This window comes from Corvus hawaiiensis, chromosome 2 (genome assembly GCF_020740725.1).
Source record: "Corvus hawaiiensis isolate bCorHaw1 chromosome 2, bCorHaw1.pri.cur, whole genome shotgun sequence".
NCBI lineage: Eukaryota > Metazoa > Chordata > Aves > Passeriformes > Corvidae > Corvus > Corvus hawaiiensis.
This window is the reverse complement of record NC_063214.1, coordinates 121150699-121178626: the sequence shown is the minus strand read 5'-3', so window position 1 is coordinate 121178626 and position 27928 is coordinate 121150699. Positions and strand designations below refer to the sequence as shown.

Sequence of the window (27928 nt, the reverse complement as noted above, 5' to 3'; positions counted from 1 at the left end):
GACAAGAATTCCCACCATGGCAAACTGGGGGACGAGGAAACAACTGCCATCCCAGTTTGTGGAGGGAAGGGCAGCTGGAGCCGGGCCTCATCCCTCCGTGGGGACAGGCTGCCACCTCTGCCATGGCTGCCCTGCCCAGGGACCTGAAGGGACACTCAGAGCTGTGGCACAGAGGTGGCGAGTCTGGGGGAGATGGAGCCACAGCCCCACAGCCCATCCTGGGCTTCTCTTGCAGCCCAACAGCCCCGTGCTCAGGTGTTATTGTCCCCCCTCAGGGTGGCACAGGAGGGCACAGCTCCTGCCATGGAGCACTGGCACAGCACAAGGCTGGGAAGGATCTGAGCATCCTGTTGGCCCCGGAGCTGCAGCAGGAGCTGAAGAGGAGGGCCCTGGCACAATGTGGAGCCAGAGGGACCTTTGGGCTGTCCCAAGGAGAAAACTCCAGAATGACAATGACAGTGAGCTGTGCCACAGGGATGACAACAAAGAGCTTTCCCATGGGGATAGAAAAGCTGAGAGAGCTGGGATTGTTCAGCCTGGAGAAGGCTTTAGGGTGACCTAATTGTGGCCTTCCAGCACCTGAAGGGAGGTGACAAGAAAGATGGAGAGAGAAAATTTCCAAAGGATGGAGTGACAGGACAAGGGAGAATGGATTCAAAGTAAGAGAGTAGGTTTAGATTCGATATTAGGATGAAATTGCTCCCTGGGAGGGTGGGCAGGCCCTGGCACAGGGTGCCCAGAGCAGCTGGGGCTGCCCCTGGATCCCTGGCAGTGCCCAAGGCCAGGCTGGACATTGGGGCTGGGAGCAGCCTGGGACAGTGGGAGGTGTCCCTGCCGTGGCAGGGGTGGGAATGGGATGAACTTTAAGGTCCCTTCCAATCCAAACCATTCCATGATTCTATGATACAGAATTAGTTTTCCTTTGTTCTCTGCTGCTCCCTCGCCTGCTGTGGCAGGCCTTGTGGGGAGCTCTCAGAGCACCATTTTGGGCTTCAACCGCCTGCCCAGCAGCTCTTCTTCCCGTGAGCAAGAAGTGAAAGCAGATGCCATTTTCTCACGATGTAATTTTTCATTACTGTTTTCCAGGCAAAAATTTGCACTTGAAACAGGGACGTCTGGGAACACGTTACCCTTAAAGACTTTTATATATTTACACCGGTCAAGCACAGCAATGCCTGGGGGGGAAAAAAAAACAAAAAAACCCACTCTTTTGAGGAAGTGCGAGCATCGGGCTTTTTTCATTTTAGGTTTATTCTGCTGATTTGTGGGCTTTTCCCTCCGGCAGCCCCCGACGGCTCCTGAGGCGGCGCGCGGGGCGGGCGCGCGCATGCGCGGGGCGGCGCAAGGCGGGAGCGCGCGGGAGCCGCGGGCGGGCCGCAGGTGAGGGAAGGGGAAGGGAGGGGGCCCAGCGGGGGGAGCCGCGCCGGGATTTGGGGGTCTGGGGAGTAGGATCGGGGGTCCCCGCGGTCTGGGGAATGGGATTGGGGATTCCCGGGGCTCCGGGAGCGGCCAGCGGCGCCTCTTCCCTTCCCCTGCCCGCGCCGGGCCGCCCGTGCCCGCTCGTTGTTTGGATTGCTGACGGGGTTGTTACTCCAAAAAAGTTTTTCCCTCACGTCTTAGACTGATGCACAGGGCTTGATACCGTCCTCTTGCAATCCCCAAACATGAACTTTAGCTATAAGAATCATAACTTTTAGGAACAGCCTTCCTCAAAGCATCTTGTCAGTCTCTGCAGTGCAGTTCCAGGCTGTGCTGGCGGTGCCTGGGAAATCTGCACAAAGTTTGGCCGACTGAGCCATAAAGAACAAGAATTGATGTGGGGTTTGCTCTGTTGTCTCCAGGAAGCATGAAGGTCATCACCTGTGAGATAGTGTGGCATAATAAGGAGCCGGTTTACAGCTTGGACTTCCAGCATGGAGCGGATGGGAGGATCAATCGCCTGGCCTCGGCAGGGGTGGACACAGCCGTGAGGGTGAGTTAAACCTGTCAGGGTTGGGTCCGGAGCATGTGCAGGGTGTGGGGGTTTGTTATCCAAAATATTGGGTTATTGGCAGGTACGTGCCACGGGGAGTGGATGGTTTGGGGAAAGGGTGTAAGACTGCACAGCTGTCTGCAGAATTATAGGGTGGTTTGGGTTGGAAAGGGATTTCATCCAGTGCCACCCCTGCCATGGGCAGAGACACCTCCCACTGTCCCAGGCTGCTCCAAGCCTTGTCCATCCTGGCCTTGGGCGCTGCCAGGGATCCAGGGGCAGCCCCAGCTGCTCTGGGCACCCTGTGCCAGGGCCTGCCCACCCTGCCAGGGAACAATTTCATCCTAATACCGATCTAAACCTACTCTCTAATAATTTGAAGCCACTCCCCCTTGTCATTACATATTCTTGTATATAGTCTCTGTAGTAGTTTATTCCAGCTGTCTCAGCTGTCTTTTCTCTGCCTCACTGGCAAATTGACCTCTTCTTCCCTGGTGGTGCATATGTTTCAGGGATTTTTTTTTAATACATATTTTAGGGCTAGAAAAATGTCTGCTTTCTTTGACATAAAAGATGCTCCCTGCCAGGAGGGGCAGTGAGGGGGGGGGTCGGGCTCTGCTGCCGTGTGCCAAGGGAAAGGAGGAGAGGAAATGGCCTCAAATGGCACCAGGGGAGGCTCAGGTTGGAGATTGGAAACAATTTTTCCCTGCCTGAGTGGTGAGGCCTTGGGATGAGCTGCCCAGGGAGTGCTGGAGTCACTGTCTCTGGGAGTGCTCAGGAGGAGTCTGGATGTGGCCCTTGGGGACAGGCTTTGGGGTGCTGCTGGTGCTGCTGGGGTGGCACTGGGTGATCCTGGAGGTCCCTTCCCACCTTGATGATCCTGTGACATTACATCTTGTCCTCAAAAGCTGAAACACTCTTGTAACTAGATCTGGAAAGTGGAGAAAGGCCCAGATGGAAAAGCCATCGTGGAATTCCTGTCCAACCTGGCGCGCCACACCAAGGCCGTGAACGTCGTGCGCTTTTCGCCCAGTGGGGAGATCCTGGCCTCTGGAGGGGATGGTGAGAGCTGCTTCTCCTCTGTCTCATCCCAGATAATTTTGAAGTTAAACTAAATGAAATCCACCTGCATTACGTTTTGCATGAACAAAAAAGAGTGGGGAATAAAGCGGCCTCCTCTGATTTCTTCTATAGATGCTGTCATTTTGCTGTGGAAGCTGAATGACAGCAAAGAGCTGGAGCCGTTGGTTTTTCAGGATGAAGATGAAGCTCAGCTCAACAAGGAGAACTGGGCAGTCATTAAAACTTTAAGGTAATTTATTATTTGATGAGTCTGGTTTCCTTTTCAGTGTTTTTCGTTTCCCCAGTGCCTTTTATCACGTGGTGCAGTCTTCAGTGTGTGTAGAACTTCAGTGCTCTCTACAATTCGCTTGCTCTAATATTAATCCTTTTAACTCCCTGTTAATGGGGCTCAGAAAAAGGAGGGAGAGGGACATTTTAAATAATCAGAGGGTGACAGGCCAAGGGGCAATGCTTTTAAGTTGAAGAAGCAGTTCCTGGCAGCTGCTGAGGTTGATGTGAGAAGAGTTTCAGAAGTGCTTGAAGCACCAGCAGGAGTTTTCATTTGCCTCTGATTTTTTTTTTTTAACCTGAAAATTCATAAAACTCATGTTTACACGTAGCTTTTAATTTTCAAATTAATAATTGGTTTCTCCTGCCTTCTAGAGGCCACTTGGAAGATGTGTATGATATTTGTTGGACCTCAGATGGAAATTACATGGCATCTGCTTCTGTAGATAACACAGCAATCATGTGGGATGTCAATAAAGGTAAATGCTGAAGTTATCCCTTGAAATTCCAGACGTGCTGGAAGTGCCACATGGCATTTCCCCAAAAAAATTTGAAACATCTTTCTTGTAATTGGCTTTTTGTGTGATTTTCTGGGCTTGTGAGGCTGTGCTATATATAGGTATAAAATATTCTCAGGCCAACAAAATTTACACCTGAGGCATCTGTTCACCTTGGAGTATTTAGGATAACTTCACACATTTTTTTCCCCCCAAACTCTTGCACAAACATCTTTTATATTCCTTACTCCACTTTTTGGTGTTGTGCAGCATGGCCTCAGCTGTGTTTTTATCATCCTTTTGAAAAGCTGTTTATTTTCTTTGAAACTTCTCAGCTTCTGGGATTTCTTTGCAAGAAAGCAACACTTAAATAATAAGAAAGAATCCTTCCTGTGACCAGTATTCAACAAAGTATTTCTAAAATTCTCTGTAACTTTGTCTCATCAATGTTTTGGCTCTGAGACCTTCACTTGTGGAACATTACTGGGGTCAGAGAGCTCTTGACTTTACTTATTTGAGTTCTAATATTAATCTAAAATTAATTCTAGTTAATGATTAAGTTTGTAGTGAACAAACCTTAAACTGGCACTTGAGAAGCAACTTTTTCTGATATTCTTATCAGCCACCATCCAATGAACACTTTTATGTTTAAAAAATTATTTCTCTACATTTCGAAACATTTTTGGTCTTGTTTTATTTCTGCAATGTTTGGAAACACATTTGAATTTATGATCTGAAAGCTGTTTGTGATTTCAGGACAGAAAGTTTCAATATTGAATGAGCACAAGAGTTATGTCCAAGGAGTAACCTGGGATCCTCTGGGCCAGTATATCGCAACCCTGAGCTGTGACAGGTGAGCTCTTGGTCCAAATGCTTTGCCTTAATATTTTAACTTGTAGTTAATTGTTTTTAAGGTGAGTTCCCACTCTTCAGGAACCTACAGTGCAGGTAGGAACACCCTGGCAGTTCCCTGTTTCCTAATTCCCTCATTCCTCCATAAATCCATGTGCTGGGACTTCCCAAACCTTATGGAGTCCAAACATTGCCAGGGTTCTTTAGACATCAAAACACGTCCCTCTGGAGGTGTCTTGTGAGGAGAATTTTAATTAGTGGTTATTTGGTGATCCAGTTTTATATTTCGTGGTGCTGACTGAGAAGGGAGGTCCTGGGGCATTTTGTGGAACTTGGGGTGAAAGGAAAGGCTGCGAGAGCTGGGATTGTTCAGCCCGGAGAGGAGAAGCTTTGGGGTGAGCTCAGTGTGGCCTTGCAGGGCCTGAAGGAGCTGCAGGAAAGCTGGAGAGAGACAATTCCCAAGGGCTGGAGGGCCAGGAGCCAGGGAATGGCTTCCCAGTGCCAGAGGGCAGGGCTGGATGGGAGATTGGGCAGGAATTGTTCCCTGGCAGGGTGGGCAGGCCCTGGCACAGGGTGCCCAGAGCAGCTGGGGCTGCCCCTGGATCCCTGGCAGTGCCCAAGGCCAGGCTGGACATTGGGGCTGGGAGCAGCCTGGGACAGTGGGAGGTGTCCCTGCCCATGGAACTGGCTGATGTCCCTTCCAACCCAAACCATTCCATGATTCCCTGCTGGCTGACTCTGCTCTCCCACACAGGGTCCTGCGAGTTTACAACACCCAAACCAAGCGAGTGGCCTTCAATGTCACCAAGATGCCATCAGGATCAGGAGCTGAAGGAGAGGTACGTGGTTCTGCTGGGGCTGGAGACTCTGCTGGGTGCTGTTTCATGTGGGCTTTCTGTTCCATGGAACCAAAGGATCAAATATTTTCCATTCAAATAATTCCTATGTCCCAGAATCACGGAATCATCGAGGTTGGAAGAGACCTTCACGCTCATCCAGTCCCACCGTCACCACCCCAAAACCACATCCCCAAAATTTCTTGCTGATTCAAGCAGTAACACAATCCCTTAGTTGTAAATGTTAAAAACTGAGGAAAAAAGTAGTACTTAACAGGAAAAACTTCAAACATACCTGGCAGTAGTTGAGTTTATTAATGGATGTGACATCTCAATAATATTTGAAAGTTAACAGCCTGGAATTTTCAAGAAGGTAGTTAGGTTTTTAAGAAAAATAGGAACTTGGGATAATTTAGGAAATTCTAACCCTAAGAGGGAAAACAAAGAGCTTTTTTTTCCCCTCCCAACCAGTTCCAAGTGATAGTAAAATAACACCTCCAAGCTGGCTATAACTTTATTCATTCCTTCTATTCATTCCTTTTCTTTTTGGGGGAAAACATTTGTAAGAGTTTTATAGACACTGAAGAACAGGCCTGAGAGCAAGCACTTTGCCATGAGAGAAGTTCTCTTTTAACCTCTAATCCTGGGGTTAGAATCAAATGCCTGAGGAACACTGGGTGTTAAATAATGTTGTTCTCCAGGTTATGACTATTTTTTGATGACTGGTTTAAGGCGACAGCTCTGGGAGTGTTTTGCTTTGCAGCTGAAGAGGGATCAAGGACTATTTTTCTTAGCTGTGAAGAATTTATAGCGAGGTTGAAGGAGCCATGGCTTTTGAAATGTTTTAGTTGAAAAATTCCATCAGGCTGGATTGTCCAAGTGGATGTTTCGTCTCACTGGGATTCCAGCTGGCACATTCCTGGCCCTTCCCACAGTCCTGTTTCCCGTGTTGCAGGCGAGGAGCTTTCGGATGTTTCATGATGACAGCATGAAGTCGTTTTTCCGCAGGCTCAGCTTCACTCCTGATGGCTCCTACCTGCTCACTCCAGGTATGAGAACATCTCCTGCGACTTGGGTTGTGTCACAGAGGTTGGAAAAGATTCCCAAGGTCATGGAGTGCAGCCTGTGCCCGATGCCCACCTTGTCCCCAGCCCAGAGCTCTGAGTGCCACCTCCAGCCCTTCCTGGGACACCTCCAGGGATGGGCACTCCAAACCTCCCTGGGCGGCTCTTCCCAAGGCCTGAGCTCCCTTTCCATGTGACACTGAACTGTGCCATAAATCAAATCTCTCCTGATGGGAGAGGGTGTTTTAAAGTCCTTGCTAGGAGTTTGAGAGACAAACTGAGACTTTCCTGGAGTTTCACTGCTGCCAGATAGTTGTTTATTAAGTCTTCTCAGAGAAACAGAGTCACTAGTGTGACCCAGGCATAACACAGAGCAGAGAATGCAGGAGAAAAGTATAATTACCAAGATTTACACAGCCCTTTAAAGATAATTTAACCCATAGTTACTAAAAAGGTACATTATTTTCACTTTCCTGCCAATTATTCAGTAACACGGCCAGGAACTGCAGAATTTTTTGTCCAATCATCCCAAATTACTTTTACTGCAGAATATGGAGTAGTAGAAGAAGAAGGTTTGGAGAACAACAACAATCCTCCATTTGGATGTTTTTTGCTCTTACCTATTTACTACAAAGAGAAGCCCAAAACCTCTAAATTTTTCACCCTGTGACAATCCTACATAGTAGTCTATCACCTAATTCACACCACTGCATTTTCTAGTTCCTGTCTGACTGTTGGTAATTTTTTCCAAGGCTGGAGGTCAAAACAGTGTTGTTCAGGGGGGTAAAACCCCTTCTAAACAGGCAGAGAAATATTCTCAGCACTCTGGGTTCCTACACCATGGGGAAATTCCTGCTGCTGTCCACCCTGAGCCTGCCCTGGCCCAGCCTGAGGCCGTTCCCTCTCCTCCTGTCCCTGTTCCCTGGCAGCAGAGCCCGACCCCCCCGGCTGCCCCCTCCTGTCAGGGAGTTGTGCAGAGCCACAAGGTCCCCCCTGAGCCTCCTTTGCTCCAGCCTGAGCCCCTTTCCCAGCTCCCTCAATCTATTACATTCTAGTTTGAATGTTCTTCAGTATTTCCAACATGTCAGGGATGCAGATTTGTCCTAATTAAGCCATTCCTCCTTCTCCTTATTAACTCCACTAGCAATCCACAGCATCAGTTTTCTCTTGTGATAAAAGTGATATTTGTGGCACTCTTAAAATAAAAATGAAGGATAATGAGTGGTTTCTTTTGACTGGCCTCTCTTTGTTTGGGTCCTTCCCTCAGAACATTCTGCATTCAGAGTGAAAACAACCCTGCAAGGAGGGATCAGTTTGTGCCTGTCCAAGCTCTGCTTTTATTGATGTCTGGCAACATCAAAAAGCAGCTGTGAGGAGGGAAGTGTATAAGGGAAATAAAACCAGCACTAAATAAATATTTGGGATGCCTTTTTAAGTTGTATTCGAGTTGCACAGCTTTTGCCCAACTGACAAGCCTAATTCCTGGGAATTAGAATGTTTATGGACAAGCCTAATTCCCGGGAATTAGAATGTTTATGGACACAAGGTGTGTGCTCAGGAGCTCTCTGAGGTGATGAGTAATGTTGGAACCTTTGTTTTTGCAGCTGGCTGTGTGGAATCAGGAGAGAACGTTACAAACACCACCTATGTTTTCTCCAGAAACAATCTTAAAAGGTAGGGTTTAGTGACATAAAAATAGGTTTTTATTAAAAAATAAACAATTCAAATCGTGCAAGGCTGTTTTCTGAACTCCTGATTCTCTCTGAAGGCCCGTGGGTCACCTGCCCTGTCCTGGCAAGGGAACTCTGGCTGTTCGCTGCTGTCCTGTCTACTTTGAGCTGAGAGGAGCATCTGCTAAAGGTATTGGCAGGCTTCAGGGAGTGGGAACTCACAGCAAATCTGGGAAAAGATGTGGCTGGTCACTATTTTATGCCCCAGCCTTTTAGCACTCCTCTAAGACAGTGCTGTACCACATCTTAGAAGCTGTTTCCTGATTCTGAGACTCTCAGTTCACCATGAGTCCCCCGTGAGTAGCTTTTGGTCAAGTGGATAAATGTTGTTCCTTGGCTTCTCAGGCTGAAGAAACACTGTTAAATATTTTGCTCGAACTGTTAACCATTTTGTGTTCAAAATAAATAACCTGGTTTAGCACCAGAGGAGCAATCCCATGAAATAATTCCTGTTAGTCTCAACTGCCCACATCACAGGGAGTTGGAACAGTTTGCAGCAACCACTGGTGTTTATTCAAGGAAGCAGTGCTGGTGTTACTGGGCAGAACAGGAGTTCTGAGCTGGGGATGGGATTGTGTGAAGTTGCACAAGAATTTATCTGGGGATTGAAATCCAGCTTTATTGTGTGGCTCCAGGAGTGTTTATATTTTAACAAGACTGACATTACTCAGGTGAAAAGGCAGAGCTTGGCTCCTTTCTTTAAAGGTTAAATCTGGAGTATTCCTTACAGGATTTACCTGTTCTATTTCCATCATAATTTTAGATCCATTGTGCTGCAAAGGAAGGAGATGAGGATCTGCAGTTGCTCTCTGTAGCTCCTCTAAAGGGCCACTTTAGTATTAAAATTCATGTACATACACTGAAAAATTCCAACTGGAAAATACAGAGCAAACTTTACAAAACAAAACAGCAGCAAACCAGAGGGAGAAAGATTCTGCCAATTTTTCTTCAACTAAGAAAATCAAGTAAATTTCAGACAACAAAAATGTTAAATTTTACATTTTACACAAGCGCTGTCTTCTCAGTGTTTATCTTGGTACTGATTAATAATGTAATTTTATTTAAATTAATGGCCAAGTGCAGTCACGATCTTGCAATAAATACAAGAGAATTCTCCCTGTTCCTTTCTTTGCAGATGAAATCAGTCCCAAATCCCCCCCTGCCCTATTTAACCTGCCCTATCGGTTGGTGTTCGCTGTTGCTTCAGAAGATTCTGTGCTGTTTTATGACACTGAGCAGTCCTTCCCCTTTGGTTATGTTTCCAACATCCATTACCACACCCTGAGTGACATTTCATGGTAAGGAATTGTATTCCTAAGATTTTTGGGGGGGGAAATGTCCTTTTTCCATGTCCAGGTTCTGTGCAGCACCTTGAGCCTTGCTTTGGGTTTATATTTCATTTATGACACACACATGGTCACTCATCAATGTCTGAGCAGCAACCCACCCCTTTTTTACAGGAAATTAGAGAATTGTGGCTCTTAATCAGTTGGGTGAAGGTTGAAGTAAAATCCTGGCCTTTAATGGAAAAAAATAAATCCCAAACAGGTCCAGTGATGGATCCTTCCTGGCCATTTCCTCCACGGACGGGTACTGCTCGTTCGTCACCTTCGGCAAGGACGAGCTGGGAGTGCCCCTGAAGGAAAAGCCCCAGATCAATGTCAGGACTCCTGGTGCAGCAGACAAGAAAGCCAAGAAGAGCCAGTCCCACAAAGTGATTTCCCCAGGCTCCCGGCTGGCAGAGGGGACCCCTCCCAGCAGGGATCCCCCCCTCCAACCTCGACCCCCTGGCACTGCTGACAAGGACCTGCCTTCCACACCTGTTGGCATCAAAACCATTCCAGTGCCATCCTCAGAGGAGAGGAGAAGCAGCCAGGCAGCGAACCAGAGCAGCAAAGCCCCCCAGCCCAGGAGGGTCACCCTCACCACTCTACAGTCCTGTTTCAAAACACCCAGGTGAGATTCCAGTCGTAAATTCAGGGGCCAAGACAAGCTGTGCTTGTGCTACATTTGAAGGCTGAGCTTTGCACACAAATTCCCAACCCTGGCTGTGGGTAGGAGCTGTCTGGATGTGGGGATTTTTGTTGTACTGCAAATGAGAGGTCAGAATGTCTCCTAAATGTGGAGCTTTTAGGTTTCTGCCTGAAATGTGAGGCAGCAAATTCACGTGACCCTTCCCAACAAAAGGCGTCTGGCTTGGCCACGAGTTGGACTTTGATCCTTGTGGGTCCCTTCCAGCCCAGAATATTCTGTGATTCTGTCTTCAGGTCCAGTTTTCTGTACCAAAATGATATCTGAAGCCTTCAGCTGCCAAGAACTGTTTAAAGACCCTTCTGCCAAAGAATATTTTAAGAAGTGAAGAGTGCAAGCCTAGACAGGCCCTCTGGTTTTTAGAAATTGCCAATAATCCAGGTATTGATTGTATCAGGGCTCTGAGCACCCTGCTCCAGTGGAAGGTGGCCCTGCCCATGGCAGAGGGGATTGGAAGTGGATAATGCTCCATTCAGCTTATAAAAAGAAGGAAAAATGTGCAGTAAAATATATCTGAACTACCTTTGCAGTTAACTGATTCTATATGAATTAAATCTTGAAGTGAAATAGTCATGGAAATGATGTCTATAAAGCAATTCAACTGTTTCTGTTCTTTTAAAGGAGAGTAAACTTGATTTCCTTGAAGCCAGACACTCCAACCTCTGCATATCCAGACCCAGCTCCTGTCCCTCCTTCCTCAGAACAGGAACATGGTGAGTTTCTGTGGCTCTTAATACCCGGCCAAGTCTTTTCCCAGTCAGTTTTTTTTCCATTATAGATTTATATTATAAAATAATCCTCACTCTAATTGCAAATTCTAAAGCTTCTCCGTTGTCTCTATGTGTCTGAAAGGTGCTTTGGGCAATATGAAATATGTTCTCACTGCTCTGGGGCAGCTGATTGTGACTGTCCCTACAGTTTTATAGCAGTGAAACCTAGGATAAATTCATGGATGTGATGTTCTCCAGTTTTTAAAGACTTTTGTACTTCCACCACATCATTGTTTCAGGTTCTGGACTCTCTCAGACCAGGGTGGGGGTTTTTTTAATATGGATTTATTCACTTGAAATGATTTCCCTGTCTGCTTCTTCCAGAGAGATCACTGCCCTCTGATGAGAGCCTCCAAACTCCCCCAGCACAAAAACGTCCCAGGACTGAGGAATTGTCCCTTCCTGCCCCTGCTGGAGATCAAACCAGCTGTGATCCCAACAAATAAAGGCTGAGCAGACTCCTCACAGCCTGAAGTCAAAGCAGCCATGTCTGAGTGCATTTCTTTTTGCAAAAGTTCAACCCTCAACTCCCAATTCAAGTTCCCTGTGCATATTTGATGTAGAACTGTGAAGAAGCTGCCAGTGGAAGACACAGGTTTCAGGAATGTGGTTCCGCCGTAGAAGAAATAATTGGGAAGTGACTTCAAGAATAAGGAAATCAGGGAAATCTGAGGATTAAAAATCCATCCAGTAAGCTGTGAGTCTCCATCAGAGTTCCTAAATCCACATTTATAAAGCATTATGTCTGCCAGTAATGCGTCTGGCAAAAAGAATTGAATGCATTCATAAGATTTGATGTGGTTCAAGACCTAAAAAAGGGGGAAATTGCAGCATTTTGGTTTATTTCTTCAACACTGTGTCAAATAATGCTCCTCGGTAGCTGTGGAGTGGAGCTGATTGACTCTGAAAGCAGCAGCAAAGATCAGGGCTGAGATGTGGAAGCAGAAACGGGAAGATTGAACTGCAAGAAACAAGCAAAGGGAGGAAACCCTCTGAAGAGCTGCTGTAAGAATGAAACAGCAGCAAGTTCTTGTTTAATTTCTGGACTTAAAAAAAGAAATGCAGGTGTGAGATTTTCCTGAGGCAGCAGCATTTGAGTGTGTACATTGAAATTTCCCCTTTCCTTTTTTCCCCAATAACTCCCTTAGCCAATAAAACACACTCCAGTGGATGGGAAACTTCTAAACCTGACATTTTTTAGCATTTAATACTTCATAAAAGCAGAAATCTCAATATTCCAGAAGTGACTCACAGAAGTCTCACAGGGAGGAAATATTAACAAACACCTCTGTCAGTCTTTCAGGCAAATGAACTCTTGCCTACAATTAAATTTCAACAATTAATAAGCAAGAAGTTGCAGGAAGCTTGATGGGAGCTTGGTTTTCTCACTGTGCTGAGGATGGATCTTCATTAGACTTAATTAAACCTGGGTTTCCTTCTAGGGAAGAATCATAAACAGTTAATTCTTACATTTATTTCTCTGGCTTGCTGATAGATCTTTTAAAAAATTACATTTGTGTCCTAATTCTGCATTCTTGATTTTATATCTGTCCATTCTCTGCAAAAAAAAATTGTTTCTATTCATTCTAGAATTACATTTTATAGTTGACTGAGGAAGATTCGTCCTTGAGAGCATTTCTCAGTTGGGAGATGCAAACTGAAAATCCTGAAATGCCACAGGCAGCTCCAGCTTTTCCATGGGTGTCTTTAGCATCATTTCTGTGGGATAGGGAAGCCCTGTGGATCATCTCCAGTGCAAACTCTCCCTCAAAACCCACTTTTCCATGGTTGAGTTTCTGCTCATTAAAATCTTGAGGATTTCTTGCTCCTCCCCAAAAGCACGTGGACATCCCACCTTGAAATGCAGAAATTTCTGGGAGCCACTGAACTGGGCAGGCCTTGTTCCATAGAGCTTTGTAGGTAACTGCACCAGGGGTTTCAAGTAGATTTTGATATTCTTCAGATGGGTTTCAAATAGATTTTGCAATTTTTTAGTTGGGTTTCAAGTGGATTTTGCGGTTTTTCGGATGGGTTTCAAATAGATTTTGTAACTTCCTAGCTGGTTGAGGATTCACGTTTGTCTTGTTCCTGAAAAGACTTTCTGCTGTGTAATAATGGTGAATTTTTAGACAGCCAGACCTTGTGCTCCTGTGCTGTTGGTTTTAATTTTTAGCTATCCAGATGTCAATATTAATTTATCTTGTCATTAATTAACCACTGCAATTTGGTCAAAATTTCCTTGATCCTTGCCCATGGATTCCAAACAGACTCTGTATTTTCTGTGCACATTCCCTGTGTTTATATGAACTTTGTTACCAAATAAAGAGCATAAAGACCATAAAATTAATCAAGAAAAACAGACTTTTCAGGGAACTCTGTGTGTTTCCTGCTCTGGCAGCTGCAGGATCCTGAAGAAGAGGCAGATGAATTATGTGACAACAAAGTGTCATGAATTAAATGACATCAGGGATGTGATTCCACCACTTCCCTGGGCATCCTTACTTTGCCAGGAAGAAATTTTTCCCTAATATCTGATCTAAACTGGACACAGCCCTCGAGGGGCCTCTCCGTGGGACAATTTTTGGCAGTCCCAAATCTCCTAAGTGCTGCCTGTGCACTGAAAAATGGAAATCACGGAAGGCAGGCAGGTGTGAGATGCTCGTGCCCAGGGGGAGCTCCTGATTTTCTCTGGCCACGTGGAAGGTGGGAAATGGTTGAAAAGGAGGAGAGTGTCCATGGAAATGGCTGGGGGAGGAAAAGGGACAGGTAGGGAGTAGTTGGAGCTGGCATGTGGAGAGAGGCTGGAGAAGGAGACAAAACTGGCATTTGAGGAGAAGAAGTGGATGGGAGGGAAGCTGAGAGGGAGTTTGGTATCTCTGGGAATTCCTGTGCAGGACTCAGCCCAGCGAGGATCCTTCTTACCCAAGAACGCCTCATTTTCCAGGTTGGGTTTTAGCTTGGAGGTTTTTTGTGGGTTTTTTTTTCCCCTCTGGGATAGGGAAGCTCTTTTTTGCCACAAAAAACGCCGGTTTTTCAGTCTCCTGCCAGCAGGTGACAGCGTTCCCTAAAGCAAAGCAAACGGAGCAGAGCTCCCCTCTCCTCCACACTTCCATCCCTCAAGACATTTTTCATCATCTTCATTTTTTTGTTGTTCTACCAAGTGATTATTTCTGGCTTCTTTCTACGTGGTTGAAGAAGAAAACAGGGTTCTACAGGAAAGAATTCCTCCAGGAGGAAAACACCACAGGATGACTTCAGTCCCGAATTGAACAGAGCACGGCCTCTCCTGCTTCACTCAGTGAATCCAAAGGTTTTTCCAGGAGGAATTGGCACTCCAGAGTCTGCAAGCCATGGGCCTTGGATTAGCCATGGTCATGGGCTGAGGTGACACAGATTCCCAGGACTGCACATCCAGCAGAGCCTCTGGCTGCGGGTACAACCCACAGAGGTCCTGGCAGTCTTTATGGAGAGACTGGTGTGGATTTGGGGTTTTGGAGAAAAGTCCACCAAGGGAAGAGCATTCAGTGCCTGGAGGAGGTGACGAGAAAGGAGAAGGAATGACAGGACCCAGGGAATGGCTTCAAACTGACAGAGAGTGAGGTTAGATTGGATAATGGGCAGGAATTGTTCCCTGGCAGGGTGGGCAGGCCCTGGCACAGGGTGCCCAGAGCAGCTGGGGCTGCCCCTGGATCCCTGGCAGTGCCCAAGGCCAGGCTGGATAAGACTTGGAGCAGCCTGGGCTAATGGAAGGCGTTCCAGGGGGGTTGGAATTGGATGATTTTTAAGGCTACTCCCATCCCAAACCCCTCTGTGCTTCCCCAGGTATTTTCCCTGCTCGTTCCAGACCTTCCTGCTTGGGAGATCTCTCAGCCCTGACTTGGCAGCACTTTTGCCAATCATCTCCAAAGCAAAATCCCCACATTTGGTCCTAATTATCCCCTCCCTGAGCAGCCCCGAGCCCCACACAGCAGCTCTGTTCTTCCTCAGGTGTGGGATTTTGGGATGTTGCCATTCCCCTTCCAAGGCGAGCTGGCAGAGCTGCAGAGAGATGGGGCTGGGGGTGCCGAGACTTCTCCTCCTCCTTCCCAATCCCTCTGGGAGAAGTTTATCCATGCAGCCTCATCATCTTGGAGTCTCCCTGCAGGTGCTCCAGCACCAGCAGAAAAGCTGGAATGGGCAAACTGGGAGCAGTTTTCCCTCCCGTGGCTGCCGAACTTCCAGCCAAGGGACACTGATATCGCTGAGCTGCTTATTCCCTCAGCTGAAAAATCCCAGGAAAAGCCACGGCCCCAAGGCCTCCGGGCCTGCAACCCGAGAGGATTCTGCCTCTCAGAGCATGAATAATTAAAAAGGTTCACAGATTTCTTTATGTCTGGAAACTGGGCATAAACTGGGGCTCTTCAGTGCCTGGGAAAAGATGATCCTGGTGCTCCTGAAAGGAGAGGAACCAGTTTCTGTCTTTTAAGTTGTTGCCATCTTTTCTGGGAGGGCTGATTGGTGTTTAACACCCCAAATCTTTGTGTTTGTGCTCCAATTGTTTGTATTTCCCACTTAAAATGTTTTTCCTTGCTGAGAAATGAGAAATGAGAAATGAGCTTTCCTTGCAGGAAAGCTCCATTTTGAAGGGAATTGTTTCTCTGTGCATTTTCCCCCTCAAGACTCCTCAAGATTTGAGTTTTAAGCATAACAATGATAAATTCTGATGCTAAATAATGTCAGGTTTTGTCTCAGCATAAACTTTCCCCCTTCGGCCACCAAAATAAATAAATAAGCTAGGCAGGCATTTTTGTTTTGACTTCTGCCAAGCTGAAATAAGGAATTTTGGTGTTGTTTGTGAAGGGAAATGGAAACGTGCCAGGCTGGATTGGGAATGGCTGTGGGATCTCAGCCTGGTCGATTGATCTCATTTAAAATGGTACTTTGAGCTCACTGAGTGCTCCTCCTGCAAGCCAAGAGCTGCAGGAGCCCGTGGATGGTTTTGTTTTCCCTTTTCCTGGCACCAGTGGGGTTGCACCAGCTGGATGCGCTTACAAATAAATAGCAGGGTAGGGAGGAAGGTGTGGATTTACTCTGCAAGGAGAAGGGAGAGAAGGTGTTGGCTGGGTGCTCCAATATTCTAAATTTTCAATCCATAAAATAGCTGCATCTCTGCTGTGGGATGGATTATTAAAGGAAGATAAAATTGACAGCCAGGAACAGCCAAGTCCGTGTTCCTTGCTTGGAGAAGCAGGAATAGCCCAAACCAGGCTCCTGCTGGAATACTTGACTGGATAAAATATGTAATTCTGAGCAGACAGTGCAGGAACAGGGATGGGTTATTGTCCATGACAATTATTCCTTGGAATGGGGAATCCTGTGTAGTGGGAAAGAGTTGGCATAAAACAACTGCACCTTGTACCCAGACAGGATTTTCCACCAAAAAAACTGGAGAAGTTTGCCAGGACCTGGGATATGTTTGTTCCTGGAGCAGGTGGGGTGGGAAATTCACCATTGTTTCTATCCACTCTCAGCTTCCCAGGAGTTGGGAAACAATTTTCCAAACAAATCGCAGGATCATGGCATGGTTTGGGTTGGAAGGGATCTTAAATATCCAGTGCCACCCCTGCCATGGCAGGGACACCTCCCACTGTCCCAGGCTGCTCCAAGCCCCAATGTCCAGCCTGGCCTTGGGCACTGCCAGGGATCCAGGGGCAGCCCCAGCTGCTCTGATGTGGGCTGTGGGAATTGCTTTCCTTGGATTTTTCTTGTCAGTGTAGAAGAACTTGGTGTGATACTGCAGAGAAGGGATTGTAAGAGAAAATACAATAAAATCACTGAAAATCACAAGTTATTCTAGCAGTCATAGGATAAAGGAATTCAAGAGCTGGAACATTACAATTTCACTTTCAAGCCATGTCAAAGATGAAGGATATTGAAAATGATTCCTTATCCTTTTTTCTTCCTTCTTGTTTCTGCAGGAAGAGGGGATTTTCACTTCTAGGATTTCTGCTTGGACAATTTAAGATGAATTTTGGAGTGAGGTTTTAAATATGATCTATAAAATCCCTGAGGATCAGGGGCACAGTGGAAGGGCTGGGATCCCCTTTTCTGTTGTACACACGTTCTTGCTATAAAAATAATTTCTCTAAATATATCCTGTAATAGTGACAACTTTAAACGGTGTCTCTGAGCTTCCACAGCAGGATCCAGGTGCAATCTGCTCTCTGCTGATTAATAAATTCAGGCTCATGGCCGAGCCTTTGCTGGGAGCAGCCACATGATGGCAACATTGCTAATCTTTAACTTTGTTCATTGGAGCAGCTCCTGGAGCTGGGGTTTAGCTCAGAACAAGGTGGGGAGTTCTGCAGGAACACTGAAGTTCTCTGGGATTTAGAGGAAACCTTTCTTTCATGGTTGCTGGAGTGACAGGACAAGGGGGAATGGCCCTAAGCTGAGGGAGGGCAGGGTTAGGTGGGGTTTTGGGAGGAAATTCTTTATTATGAGGGTGGTGAGGCACAGGTTGCCCCTGGATCCCTGGCAGTGCCCAAGGCCAGGCTGGACATTGGGGCTGGGAGCAGCCTGGGACAGTGGGAGGTGTCCCTGCCCATGGCAGGGGTGGCACTGGGTGGGCTCTAAGGTCCCTTCCAACCCAAACCATTCCATGATCCCATGAAATCAAACCACTTTACAAGACACTCTGTGGCTCTCAGCTCAACATGGGCAGGATTTTAAGAGGCAGGAGCAGAAAATGCCACTTTCCTCTCTTTTTTTTTTCCTTTTCCCCCCTCTTTTCTTATTTCTCCCATTTTATAAGCCACAGTGGAACCTGTAAAAGGTTTTTCCCTGGTGACAACCAAGCAATTCCTGAACTGGTACAACTCTGAAACAAAAGAACAGGATCTGGCACTGCTGATGGAGCTTAACAAAGTTCAAGCAAGATCTTCATTTATGCCCTCAAATCCTGGACGTGATAAATACGGGGGAGTTTTGGTGGAGACTGGAAGAAAAATGTGTCCTTCCAGCCAAAGTAACTCTCTTCCTGACAAATGTTTTGCTGGATTGTTATTTGAATGAATATTTAATAGAAAACATGCAACCTGCTCTAATAAGAGCACATTCATAATTTCGAGCAGGCGAGCCCTGTCCAAAATTCCCTTGGCTTTGCTCTGGGTAAGGAATAACTTAAGAAGGAAATGTTGGACTGCAGCTACTCTTGGCTGAAGGACACAGTACAGCAGGAACAGCTGTGGAAGCAGATTTACTGCAAGAAGTGAGGCTGCTAAAATCCTGACAGTACTTTGATTTTTTTGTTGTTTTTTTTTTTTTTAAATTAAAAAGTCCAATATAGAGTTTATGACTTTTCATACAGTTATTTATTTTAGGAATAAGAGAGCTGCCAAACACAGCAGGTAGTTAATACCCAATTCAGACTGTGTTTAAATAGGGAAGGAGCTATTGGCTGCATCCTTTGGGATTCTGTGATTGACCCACAGGGAGCTGGAGGTGGCTTTTTCCAGAGGCTTTCAGGTGAAACGTGAGCGGGAGTGTTGGCTCCCTTGGAGGGCAGTGGAGTTGGAATGAGATGTAGCAGATAACTCAGCTCATCCTCTACTGAAATGAGCTTTTCCTTTGAGCAGGGAAGATGGATCTGCTGGAGAGAACCTGGAGCTGGGATGGAGATTCAGTCTCTGCCTTGTTCCAGACATGGATCTTTCCTGGTGAGGCTGGTGAAGGTTCTGGAGTCAACCCTGTGAGGAGCAGCTGAGGGAGCTGGGAAAGGGGCTCAGGCTGGAGCAAAGGAGGCTCAGGGGGGACCTTGTGGCTCTGCACAAGTCCCTGACAGGAGGGGGCAGCCGGGGGGGTCGGGCTCTGCTGCCAGGGAACAGGGACAGGAGGAGAGGGAACGGCCTCAGGCTGGGCCAGGGCAGGCTCAGGGTGGACAGCAGCAGGAATTTCCCCATGGAAAGGGAGCTCAGGCCTTGGCAGGGGCTGCCCAGGGAGGTTTGGAGTGCCCATCCCTGGAGGTGTCCCAGGAAGGGCTGGAGGTGGCACTCAGTGCTCTGGGCTGGGGACAAGGTGGGCATGGGGCACAGCTGGGCCTGGCTGGGCTGGGAGGGCTTTTCCAGCCTCAGGGATCCTGGGATTCTGTGACTCCTGTGCACAGGAAGGAGGGTCAGGGTGCTGTGCCCCAGCTGAACTGCCCATGAGTCATTGGTGTGAGCTTTGAGAGTGATTCTCCCTGAAGATCCCATGCCAGGCAGCACTTTGGGACCAGCTCTGGAGGCTCCATGTTTGGCCCCTGCTGTTCCCAGTCAGCCCTGGCATCTCAGGCTGGTTTGGGGGATGAGAGGGCTCAGCCACATCCCAACCCACAAGGGACTGGGGGTCACTGTTTGGTGCTGTACAGTGGCCACTTTTTAAAACCGCTGTAGTGAACTTGGCAGCATTCACTGAACTCTCCTCTTTGTTTGGTATTCACCATAAAAAAGGAGGGACAGCAATCCTTGCATCCCTCCCGAGTTTGCTCTGAAGTTAAATCATGGAATCACAGAATGGTTTGGGTTGGAAGGGATCTTAAAGATCATCTGGTTCCACCCCTGCCATGGGCAGGGACACCTCTCAGGAGGTGATGGAACTCATCAAGGAGAAAACAAAGAATATAACAAAGTTGGCCAAAACACATCTTCAAAAGGTGTTGCAGGAGGAATAGAGGAAACTTTGGCTGAGACTGGGAAAAGGGAAGCAGCTCTTGCAGCAGGTGGGGTTGACAGAAATTGCTACAGGTCTGGTCATACTGAGGGAAAGCTGGAGCTGATGCCCAGAGACCACAAAACCTCCAGAGGAAGGGAGGGTGCTGTGTCCATGGAGTGTGAGCTTCTCTAAAGACCAACATTCTCCTGTTTGGCCCTTGGAAGCAACGAGACATTCCAGAAGTTCTGTTCACAGCCCATTTCGGGCTTTATGGATCGGTTTGCTCGTGTCTGCCAGGTAACTCCTGCCAGGAGGTACCAAACAACAGCTGGAAGACTCCAGATTGCTTTGGGATTGTGGGAGAGGAGGAGTTTAGGCTGTGGGAGGACCCTGAGGTGCCATCAATGGGGTTCAGGGACTGGTGGCTGCGCTGCATATTCCAGTGCTTGGGATGTGCTGCTGGACATGGGATCAGCACCACGTGCTGAGAGATCCCAAATGGGGATGTTTGGGATCCAGATTCCAAACTGGATCCAGATTCCAACCACTGGATGAGTTGAGAACTGCCAAGAGCTTCACTCCAGGGGTGAGGGAGTGGCATTTCTGGTGGGGCATCTGCCAGCTCACGGTGCCAGGACTTATGTGAGGATTTGGATCCAGCGCAGCCATGTTTGTTATGTGTGCAGACCACTAAAGGAACACTTGGATATTACTGGGGATGGAAATTCCTTTTCCTTGCTCCCACTTTTCTCCTGCTGGCAACATCTACTTGATGGTTTGCCCTTGTAGAGGAAGCAAATACCAATTCCATAAAACTCTAGAAATCATCAACAATTGCAAAGCTGATTCCCTGAGTTCATAGTGTTCAGTAAAAGGAAAATATTTCACTGAACTGTCCTGATTTCCAGGTTCTTCCTCCTCAACTTCCTTTCAAGAGTGAGGGGATTTAACATGATCTAACTTTGCATCCATGATGAAACCCAAATCTGGTATTGCCTTAGCTGACCTTTACCATGTATTTCGCAGAATCATCCACCTTAGAAGGGGCCTTCAAGAATATCCCTCCCCTACCATGGGCAGGGAAACTTCCACTATCCCAGGTTGCTCCAGGCCCTGTCCAGCCTGGCCTGGGACACTTCCAGGGATCCAGGAGCAGCCACAACCTCTCCCAAGCAATTTAGTTCTAACTCTGTTTCCCAAGGTTTGTGAATACCTCTTGATTTTTGCTCTCCATGTTTTCCATGGAACGATAAAATGGGACTAAATAAAACAAAGAGGCAGCTCAGGGCAGGTGGAAGGCTGGGACTGCTCTGTCAAAGAGCCTTTTTCTCCCACAGAGAGCCATGAAAAGCAGCTGAGGTTCATTAGCAAGGCAGCCTAATTGGCTGGAATTTCCAGGGATAGCAATAGTAGCGATAGCCCGAGCCTGGATGGATTTGAGAGCACCCCCAGTGATCAATACCAGTGATTATGACATTTTAAAAATAAAATTGCTTGTCCTTGACTCCAGTGGAAGGGAGAACTCCCTCACACATCCCACAGGCTGCAGCTGCTCTGCTCAATACCAAACACTTTGTGAAATGGCCAACAAAAGCCTTTCCTTGCCATCCCATCCTTCTTAGGGGGAAAAATCCCCCTGACTTTGATTCTCTTTGCTCTGGAGGCCTTTTAGTTAAAAGCTCTCTAATAGATTTGGGAGTATTGACAATAATAATGAGCTTATGGGTGAAACTGTGACCTCAGAGAAGTCAATGGAGCTGGAATTCCAGCGTTTTAAATATACACACATCTCTATGAAGTCCACACATGTGCTCTCAACAGGTCAGATCTCTGCATTGATTCACTCTGTTTATTCACTCCACTTTCTAACAGTTTGCTTACCAAACATCTTTGAAGTGTGAGCTGATGAAATTAATGTGTTTTCTTCCTGCTTAAAGCAGAAAATAAAATTAACAACCTTTCCCCCCAGGAAAAAGGAGGGAGGTTGGGTTTATCCTGCCTTTCTTGTCCATAAAGCATTTAAAACCCATTCAGATGTCTGAGTTTATGGAAAAGTCAGTAAAGGGTTTAAACAAATCTTCTGATGCCATGTGCTGAAGCATTGGAAAGGATGATCCGAATTAAACTGGGAATCAACATGTCCAGATGCCTCTTTAGTGATAAGAATAGGAAATGTGGATAATAGGGACATGTGGACTAAGTTATATTAATCATTTTCAAGAAAACAAGTGAAAAGAACATCTCTCTCATGTTGCAAAGTGAGGTTTGCAAGGAAGGGGGTAATGTCTTTTGGTAGATCAGAGAAGGAAAGAAAAAAAGAAAGAGAGAAAGAGAGAAAGAGAGAGAAAAAGAGAAAGAGAGAGAAAAAGAGAGAAAGAGAGAGAGAGAAGAAAAGAAAAAGAAAGAAACGAAAAGAGAAAAGAGAAAAGAAAAGAAAAGAAAAAAGAAAAGAAAAGAAAAGAAAAGAAAAGAAAAGAAAAGAAAAGAAAAGAAAAGAAAAGAACAAAGAAATTTATGTCAGTTTTAGCATGGAGCAAGATCCACTGGCTACCAGCTCTGTGAAAGAAACCATTTCCCTCTTTATTGACATCCAAGCACTTCCAGGTATTTTTGCCAGGACTTTATAAACTCTTCCCACTCCTGTCACATATCCTGCCTGGCTGGGAATTGCTGCAGTAAGAACAGCCCTACACAGGAGTATTCCCACCACACCAACACTTGGCAAGGGAAGGAATTTATCAGTATATGGCAAAGAGCCCCCCTAATGACCCACAGCCCATTTCCTCACTTGGAATTGCGCTCCAGCATTCATGGCTGTCCAAAGCCCTGGCTCAGGTTGGTATCTAATCACTTGGCAGGATCTGTTACAATGGAAATACAGGAAAAGCCCACGGAATTGACCACCTCCATTGGGCTGAAAGTCATCCCAGAAATCCATAGTGGACTACGAGCAGTTTGTCTCCATCTTCTCTAAGAAGCCATTGTGCAGTTTGTGTTCATTCCCTGCTCCTCAGGGTCTGTCACTGAGATGTTTGCAGGGTCAGTGATCACAGAATTTGGGCTGGAAAGAACCTTAAAGATCATCCAGTTCCAACCCCCTGCCATGGCAGGGACACCTCCCACTGTCCCAGGCTGCTCCAAGCCCCAATGTCCAGCCTGGCCTTGGGCACTGCCAGGGATCCAGGGGCAGCCCCAGCTGCTCTGGGCACCCTGTGCCAGGGCCTGCCCACCCTGCCAGGGAACAATTCCTGCCCAATCTCCCATCCAGCCCTGCCCTCTGGCACTGGGAAGCCATTCCCTGGGTCCTATCACCAGAAATAACCAAACTCTGGTCCCAGATCCCTTTTATTATTATTGGTCTCAGCAGATTGCTTAGAAATTCCATTTCTTTTTAAAAATTCTGGTGGTATTAACTTGGATCAATGCTGAAAACCCTCTGTCCCAGTTCAAATCACCTTCAAACAAAAGGCAAAGGCGATCAGCCACAAAAAGGAAGGTTCAGGCTGGAACCAGGGGAAATGCTGAAAATTGCCCAGCTCTGGAGGTGACACAAGGTGATAATATAATTACAAACAGAGATTTTTGCCAAATTAAGATCAGTTGCCTCACAGATCTTGGAATTAATTTTTTTTTCAGTATGTTGGTCCATATGTTGCATGTGGGAGACCTGTAAATTTCTGGTTTAACAGGAATACAGTGATTCTATTTTTTGTTATAATTTTATGTCATAATATGTGTGCCTGGGACTTCACTGTAACGTGAAATGGAGAGGGCTGGGCTTCTCTGCTCATTATTTTGATTTTTGATTGTTTGAATGCATTGTGGAATGATGGAATTTTGTGACGATTTTAGAAGGAAATGTCTGGATTTGATACTCCTGACAAGCTAATGGTCACAGTCCATGAGTGTTCGTGTGGAGGGTGCCCTGTGCCCCAAATGAAAATTCCCCCAAAATCTCCAGAGGGGATGGAGATACCCTTGCTAACCCTGACACAAAATACCAGCACTCATCCCAAGAAATGAGCACATTTCATTACATGGGATTTGGGAATAGGATTTAAGGAACTGTTTTTCCACTCTCTATAATCCACAGATTGTGCAGAATGCTAAATCTGCCCAGAATCTAAATGCCCATTCTGTGACAAATTCTGAGAAATTTGATTTTAAATTTTAAAAATATGTTTAATATCAAATGTCTGGTTTCATTCTATTCCTGACATCTGTAAAAAACCCCAGCTCTGAGCCACTGAGAGGGTTTGCTTCCCTCGTGATGCATTTCAAATATGCGCTGAAATTTTATTTTGATCAGGTCAAAACATTGTAATGTAACTTCAAATATTGCCTGTAACAGGCTGTCAAATACGTCTGTCACGGTGCCATTGAAATTCATATTGCAAGGGACTGTAAAAAAAACAAACAAAAAAAGTTAAGTCGAAGCAAAATTAATACCTTGTCATGACGAAACGTTCATGAATTATGGAAATGAGGAACCAAGCAGGCAATCAGTGCTGGAAATCACTGTGTATCCCCAAGACATTCCAGGTTTTAGGGAAAACGGTGTCTTTTTTGGGAAGAAACAAGGAGTTGTGGCCAGTTCTGCCTCACAGGGCACCAACTCCAAACCAAAGCATTATTATTAACAAAACCCCCCTTGATTTACCTGCCTGCAAAGCCCTGATTGGAGGTAGACAGGAACGTGCTGCCTTGGGAATACCCCAGCTCCTTTGCCTTTATTTCCCAGGTTTTGCAGGCAGCAGTTCTGCATCCACACCCTTTCCTCCTCCGGGACGAAAGGAAAGGGATAAACAACTGTAACATCAATTCCAAGTTCTCTCATGCCACGCACAGAATCCCGAGGCAGCTGTGCCAGATCCCAGGAACTCACACGTAGTCACTCAGTCTGTAGCCGCTGTGGGACGCAGATGTCAGGGAAGGAGCGTGGTTTCCCTTGGAGGCGCCCGGTCCGCTCCCGGAATGCGGCGGGAAAGGCGGCTCCTCGCCGAGGCACGACGCTCCCAGCAGAGCCCCACCCAGCATGGTCAAGGTTGAGGAGACAAATCCAAGATAAAGAGCCTGCCCTATCTCATACTTCATCCCAGCGGGCAGCGTGGGGTTGTAGAAATCCATAACGATGTCGCTGGTGCTCCATGAGACCGGCACCAGGCAGAGGAGCCCGGCCCCGATGAAGCCAATCCCGCTGGAGCCGGCGATGGAGGCCTTGGCGGGGCTGCCCTCGGCGCAGCGCGTGCACTTCATGCCGACGACGGCGATGGCAGCGGCCAGCACGGACAGCAGGCAGGAGGTGACCATCATGGCACGGGCGGCGCGGAGGTCGGCGGGCAGCGCCAGCTGGGAGCGGTGCGCTTGGCACTGGTAGACGCCGGTGCTGTGCCACACGCACTCCATCCACAGCCCCTTCACGTAGGCCACAGCTGTGATAATATTGGTGCCCACGTGTGCCGAGCGCCACCAGTGCGGCAGGATGGTGGCAATTAACGTCCCAATTAGGCCCAGCAGGCTCAGGGAGAAGCCGAGCAGCTCCAAGGCCCAGCTCGCCATGGGAGTGTTTGTCCTGCCCGGTTCTCTTAATGAGGCACCTCCGCTTGGGTTCCCTCGGAAAAACACGAGCTTTTCTTGGAAGATGTGCGGCTGTTTTACTCTGACACCTCCTGCTCGCCTAATAAAAGGTAATTGAGGAAAAAAGCAGTTAATTATTACCCCAAAGCATTGCCTCTCCAGCCAGTGAGGTGCATTCCAAGTGCAGTGAGGGCAATAATTAGCATAGTTATCGCTGTTAATCGTATTTTTGTAGAAGTAATGGGAAAGCAAGCTTCCCTCTTCCCTTATATAAACAGCCTTCTGCTGCCCGCTGGGAAGAGAACTCAAGACAATTTATGAAATGGAAAAAAAATATTTTAAATGCAAATATTCCTCTTCCCAGCAGGCTCTTCAAAAAAACAAACATGATTTCCTCCCTAAAGCAGAGAATTAGGTAGTGTTAACACTTGGAATGAAGGAGATTTATAAAGTAGGGAACTCCAGGTTGCTTTACGCGATGAAAACATTCCCAGAAGGTCGTAGCAGGACTAGGAAAACAATAAGGGTGTATTTGCTCAAAGTAGGGAGCAAAGAGAGTGATTTAAAACCTGTGGAAGAGGATAACAAATATTGGATTAAAGTCGCTTTCCTGACTGGCCAGTATTTCTTGAGGTTGCATTTCAATAAAGCAACTCCAAGGGGAATAATTTTCATTAGGGTCTGTGGAGTTTCACGTCGTGATTTCAGTTTGTGGGTGAAATGTGGAATCAGGTGAACATCCTGGAACTTCTGAGGGGCAACACCTTCACAGTTTGGTGGTGTATAAATCCAAGCTGAAAAACAAGGAATGGCAACTTTTCCTTCTGGATAAATCCCAGATTGAGTGGCCTTTTCCAATGGCTGCCTTGCCAGCTCTGTTATACATCATGCATCATGTGTGTGGGCAGAAACCCGATATTTTAATATATAAAATAACCCTTGTGTCACAATCCAGCTTGGAATTCAGAAACAGGAACAAATTTAGGCTCCAGTTCTGTCAAGCCCCATGCACGTGCTGAACTCCTGCTCGGAGGAGAAAGTGGAAGTGTTCGCAGGACCTGGCCTGAGCAGGAAAAGGGAGGAAAACCATCTGGATCAACTCATCCATGCCATCAGGACAGCCGAAGGATGCAGAGGGAGCAAAGTGAAAGCTGCTCCACATTCCCCTTGTCTCAGACTTGTCTCTAACGAGTCTGGAGTGCTTCAGGTGAACATCAATCAGTGCCAGGGTTTGTCTCCGTTGTTGTGGCATTCACTGATCTCTGCCTGACAGCAAAATCATGGAATCATGGAAAGGTTTGGGTTGGGAGGGACCTTAAAGCTCATCCATCCCATGGGCAGGGACACCTCCCACTGTCCCAGGCTGCTCCAAGCCCCAGTGTCCAGCCTGGCCTTGGGCACTGCCAGGGATCCAGGGGCAGCCCCAGCTGCTCTGGGCACCCTGTGCCAGGGCCTGCCCACCCTCCCAGGGAACAATTCCTGCCCAATCTCCCATCCAGCCCTGCCCTCTGGCACTGGGAAGCCATTCCCTGGCTCCTGGCCCTCCAGCCCTTGGGAATTGTCTCTCTCCACCTTTCTTGTAGGATGGGGCGTCTCTTCCCAAAACAATCCCTTGGACATTGAGAAAATAAAGGGAAAAATGGAAAAGCACAAGGATTTTATGGCCTAGGCAGGACAACACCACAGGCTGAGGACTCTCTACTTCCACTCATTCCTTTTACTTGGAGTGTGCCATGGGATGGGGAGGAATGGGATGTTGGATTTGCTGGCTGGAAGGGAAGAGCAAAGCAAAGAGCAGCTTTCCTTTAGTGTGCCTGGTTTTAGGAAAGCTTTTTCCTCCTGTTGCGACTTCCTGGCGTTTCAGATCCTCTTTATGCAACACTTAAGTGAAAACACCTGAGTTTATGTGGCTGCTGAAGTAATTTGCCTCATTTGCATATCCCGAGACAAACACAGAGGGTTTTATATCCGAAATCATTGTTCCAGGGGAGGTCAGGCTGCAGATTTCTCTCAGCTACCAGAGATATGACAGGCCATGGGTTAGGGCCAAGCACAGCACAAAGGAGCAAACCGTTACTTCCAGCACTACTGGAGATATTTTATTTCTGTTCCAACCACGAGAAGTCCTCAGTGTTTGTTTTCCCTGCAGGTTATATGGGTTTGGTTCCCATATTAAGGAAAATTAAGCAGCATTTTCCCTTTTTATGTTATTATTTGTTTCCCGTGAGGCACATCTGTATCCAAGCATGCCACCCATCTCAGGGAAATTATCCTGGGAATATTCCTCCAGGATCAGGGAGATCTACACATGGTTTTGGGGCATAGCAGGACCATAAGGGACCTCAAGACATCACACAAGATGTTGGCAACCGAGCTGGAAATGGAGCTTGTGTCTCCTGTGTCCTCAATCCTCTCACATCCCCGGTTTTGCCTGGTCTGGGAATCTCCCACTCCCTCATGATGAGCAGATAGCACGACCCAAGATTATCCTCTCTAATTCCTCATCCCACACACGGCATCCACACATTGCCCACATCCAGAGGAGTGCTCCGGGTCACTCTGGTGTGTTTGCAAAGAGG

The 27928-nt window shown here is 47.0% G+C and overlaps 2 protein-coding genes across 2 annotated transcripts; one reads left to right on the top strand and one right to left on the bottom strand.

The window, feature by feature from the left end:
- The first annotated feature begins 1340 nt into the window (after positions 1 to 1340).
- On the top strand, positions 1341 to 13463 carry CHAF1B (chromatin assembly factor 1 subunit B). The gene is made up of 14 exons (XM_048291296.1): positions 1341 to 1380; positions 1842 to 1972; positions 2902 to 3034; positions 3167 to 3284; positions 3698 to 3801; positions 4576 to 4672; positions 5426 to 5510; positions 6463 to 6556; positions 8176 to 8245; positions 8340 to 8431; positions 9437 to 9599; positions 9850 to 10257; positions 10954 to 11045; positions 11427 to 13463. Exons 2-14 carry the CDS (start codon positions 1847 to 1849, stop codon positions 11546 to 11548), a joined length of 1704 nt encoding a protein of 567 aa, XP_048147253.1. The 5' UTR covers positions 1341 to 1380; positions 1842 to 1846; the 3' UTR covers positions 11549 to 13463.
- Positions 13464 to 24458: 10995 nt separating this feature from the next.
- On the bottom strand, positions 24459 to 25331 carry CLDN14 (claudin 14). Its single transcript, XM_048295419.1, has one exon. It carries the CDS (start codon positions 25329 to 25331, stop codon positions 24654 to 24656), a length of 678 nt encoding a protein of 225 aa, XP_048151376.1. The 3' UTR covers positions 24459 to 24653.
- Positions 25332 to 27928: the final 2597 nt, after the last annotated feature.

Bases quoted from the DNA above. Each gene is read 5' to 3' on its own strand.
- CHAF1B (XM_048291296.1), top strand. From the start codon at position 1,847: ATGAAGGTCATCACCTGTGAGATAGTGTGGCATAATAAGGAGCCGGTT. The intron at 6,557-8,175 runs GTATGAGAACAT...TTGTTTTTGCAG, and splicing joins CTCCTACCTGCTCACTCCAG to CTGGCTGTGTGGAATCAGGA. The intron at 10,258-10,953 runs GTGAGATTCCAG...GTTCTTTTAAAG, and splicing joins TCCTGTTTCAAAACACCCAG to GAGAGTAAACTTGATTTCCT.
- CLDN14 (XM_048295419.1), bottom strand. From the start codon at position 25,331: ATGGCGAGCTGGGCCTTGGAGCTGCTCGGCTTCTCCCTGAGCCTGCTG.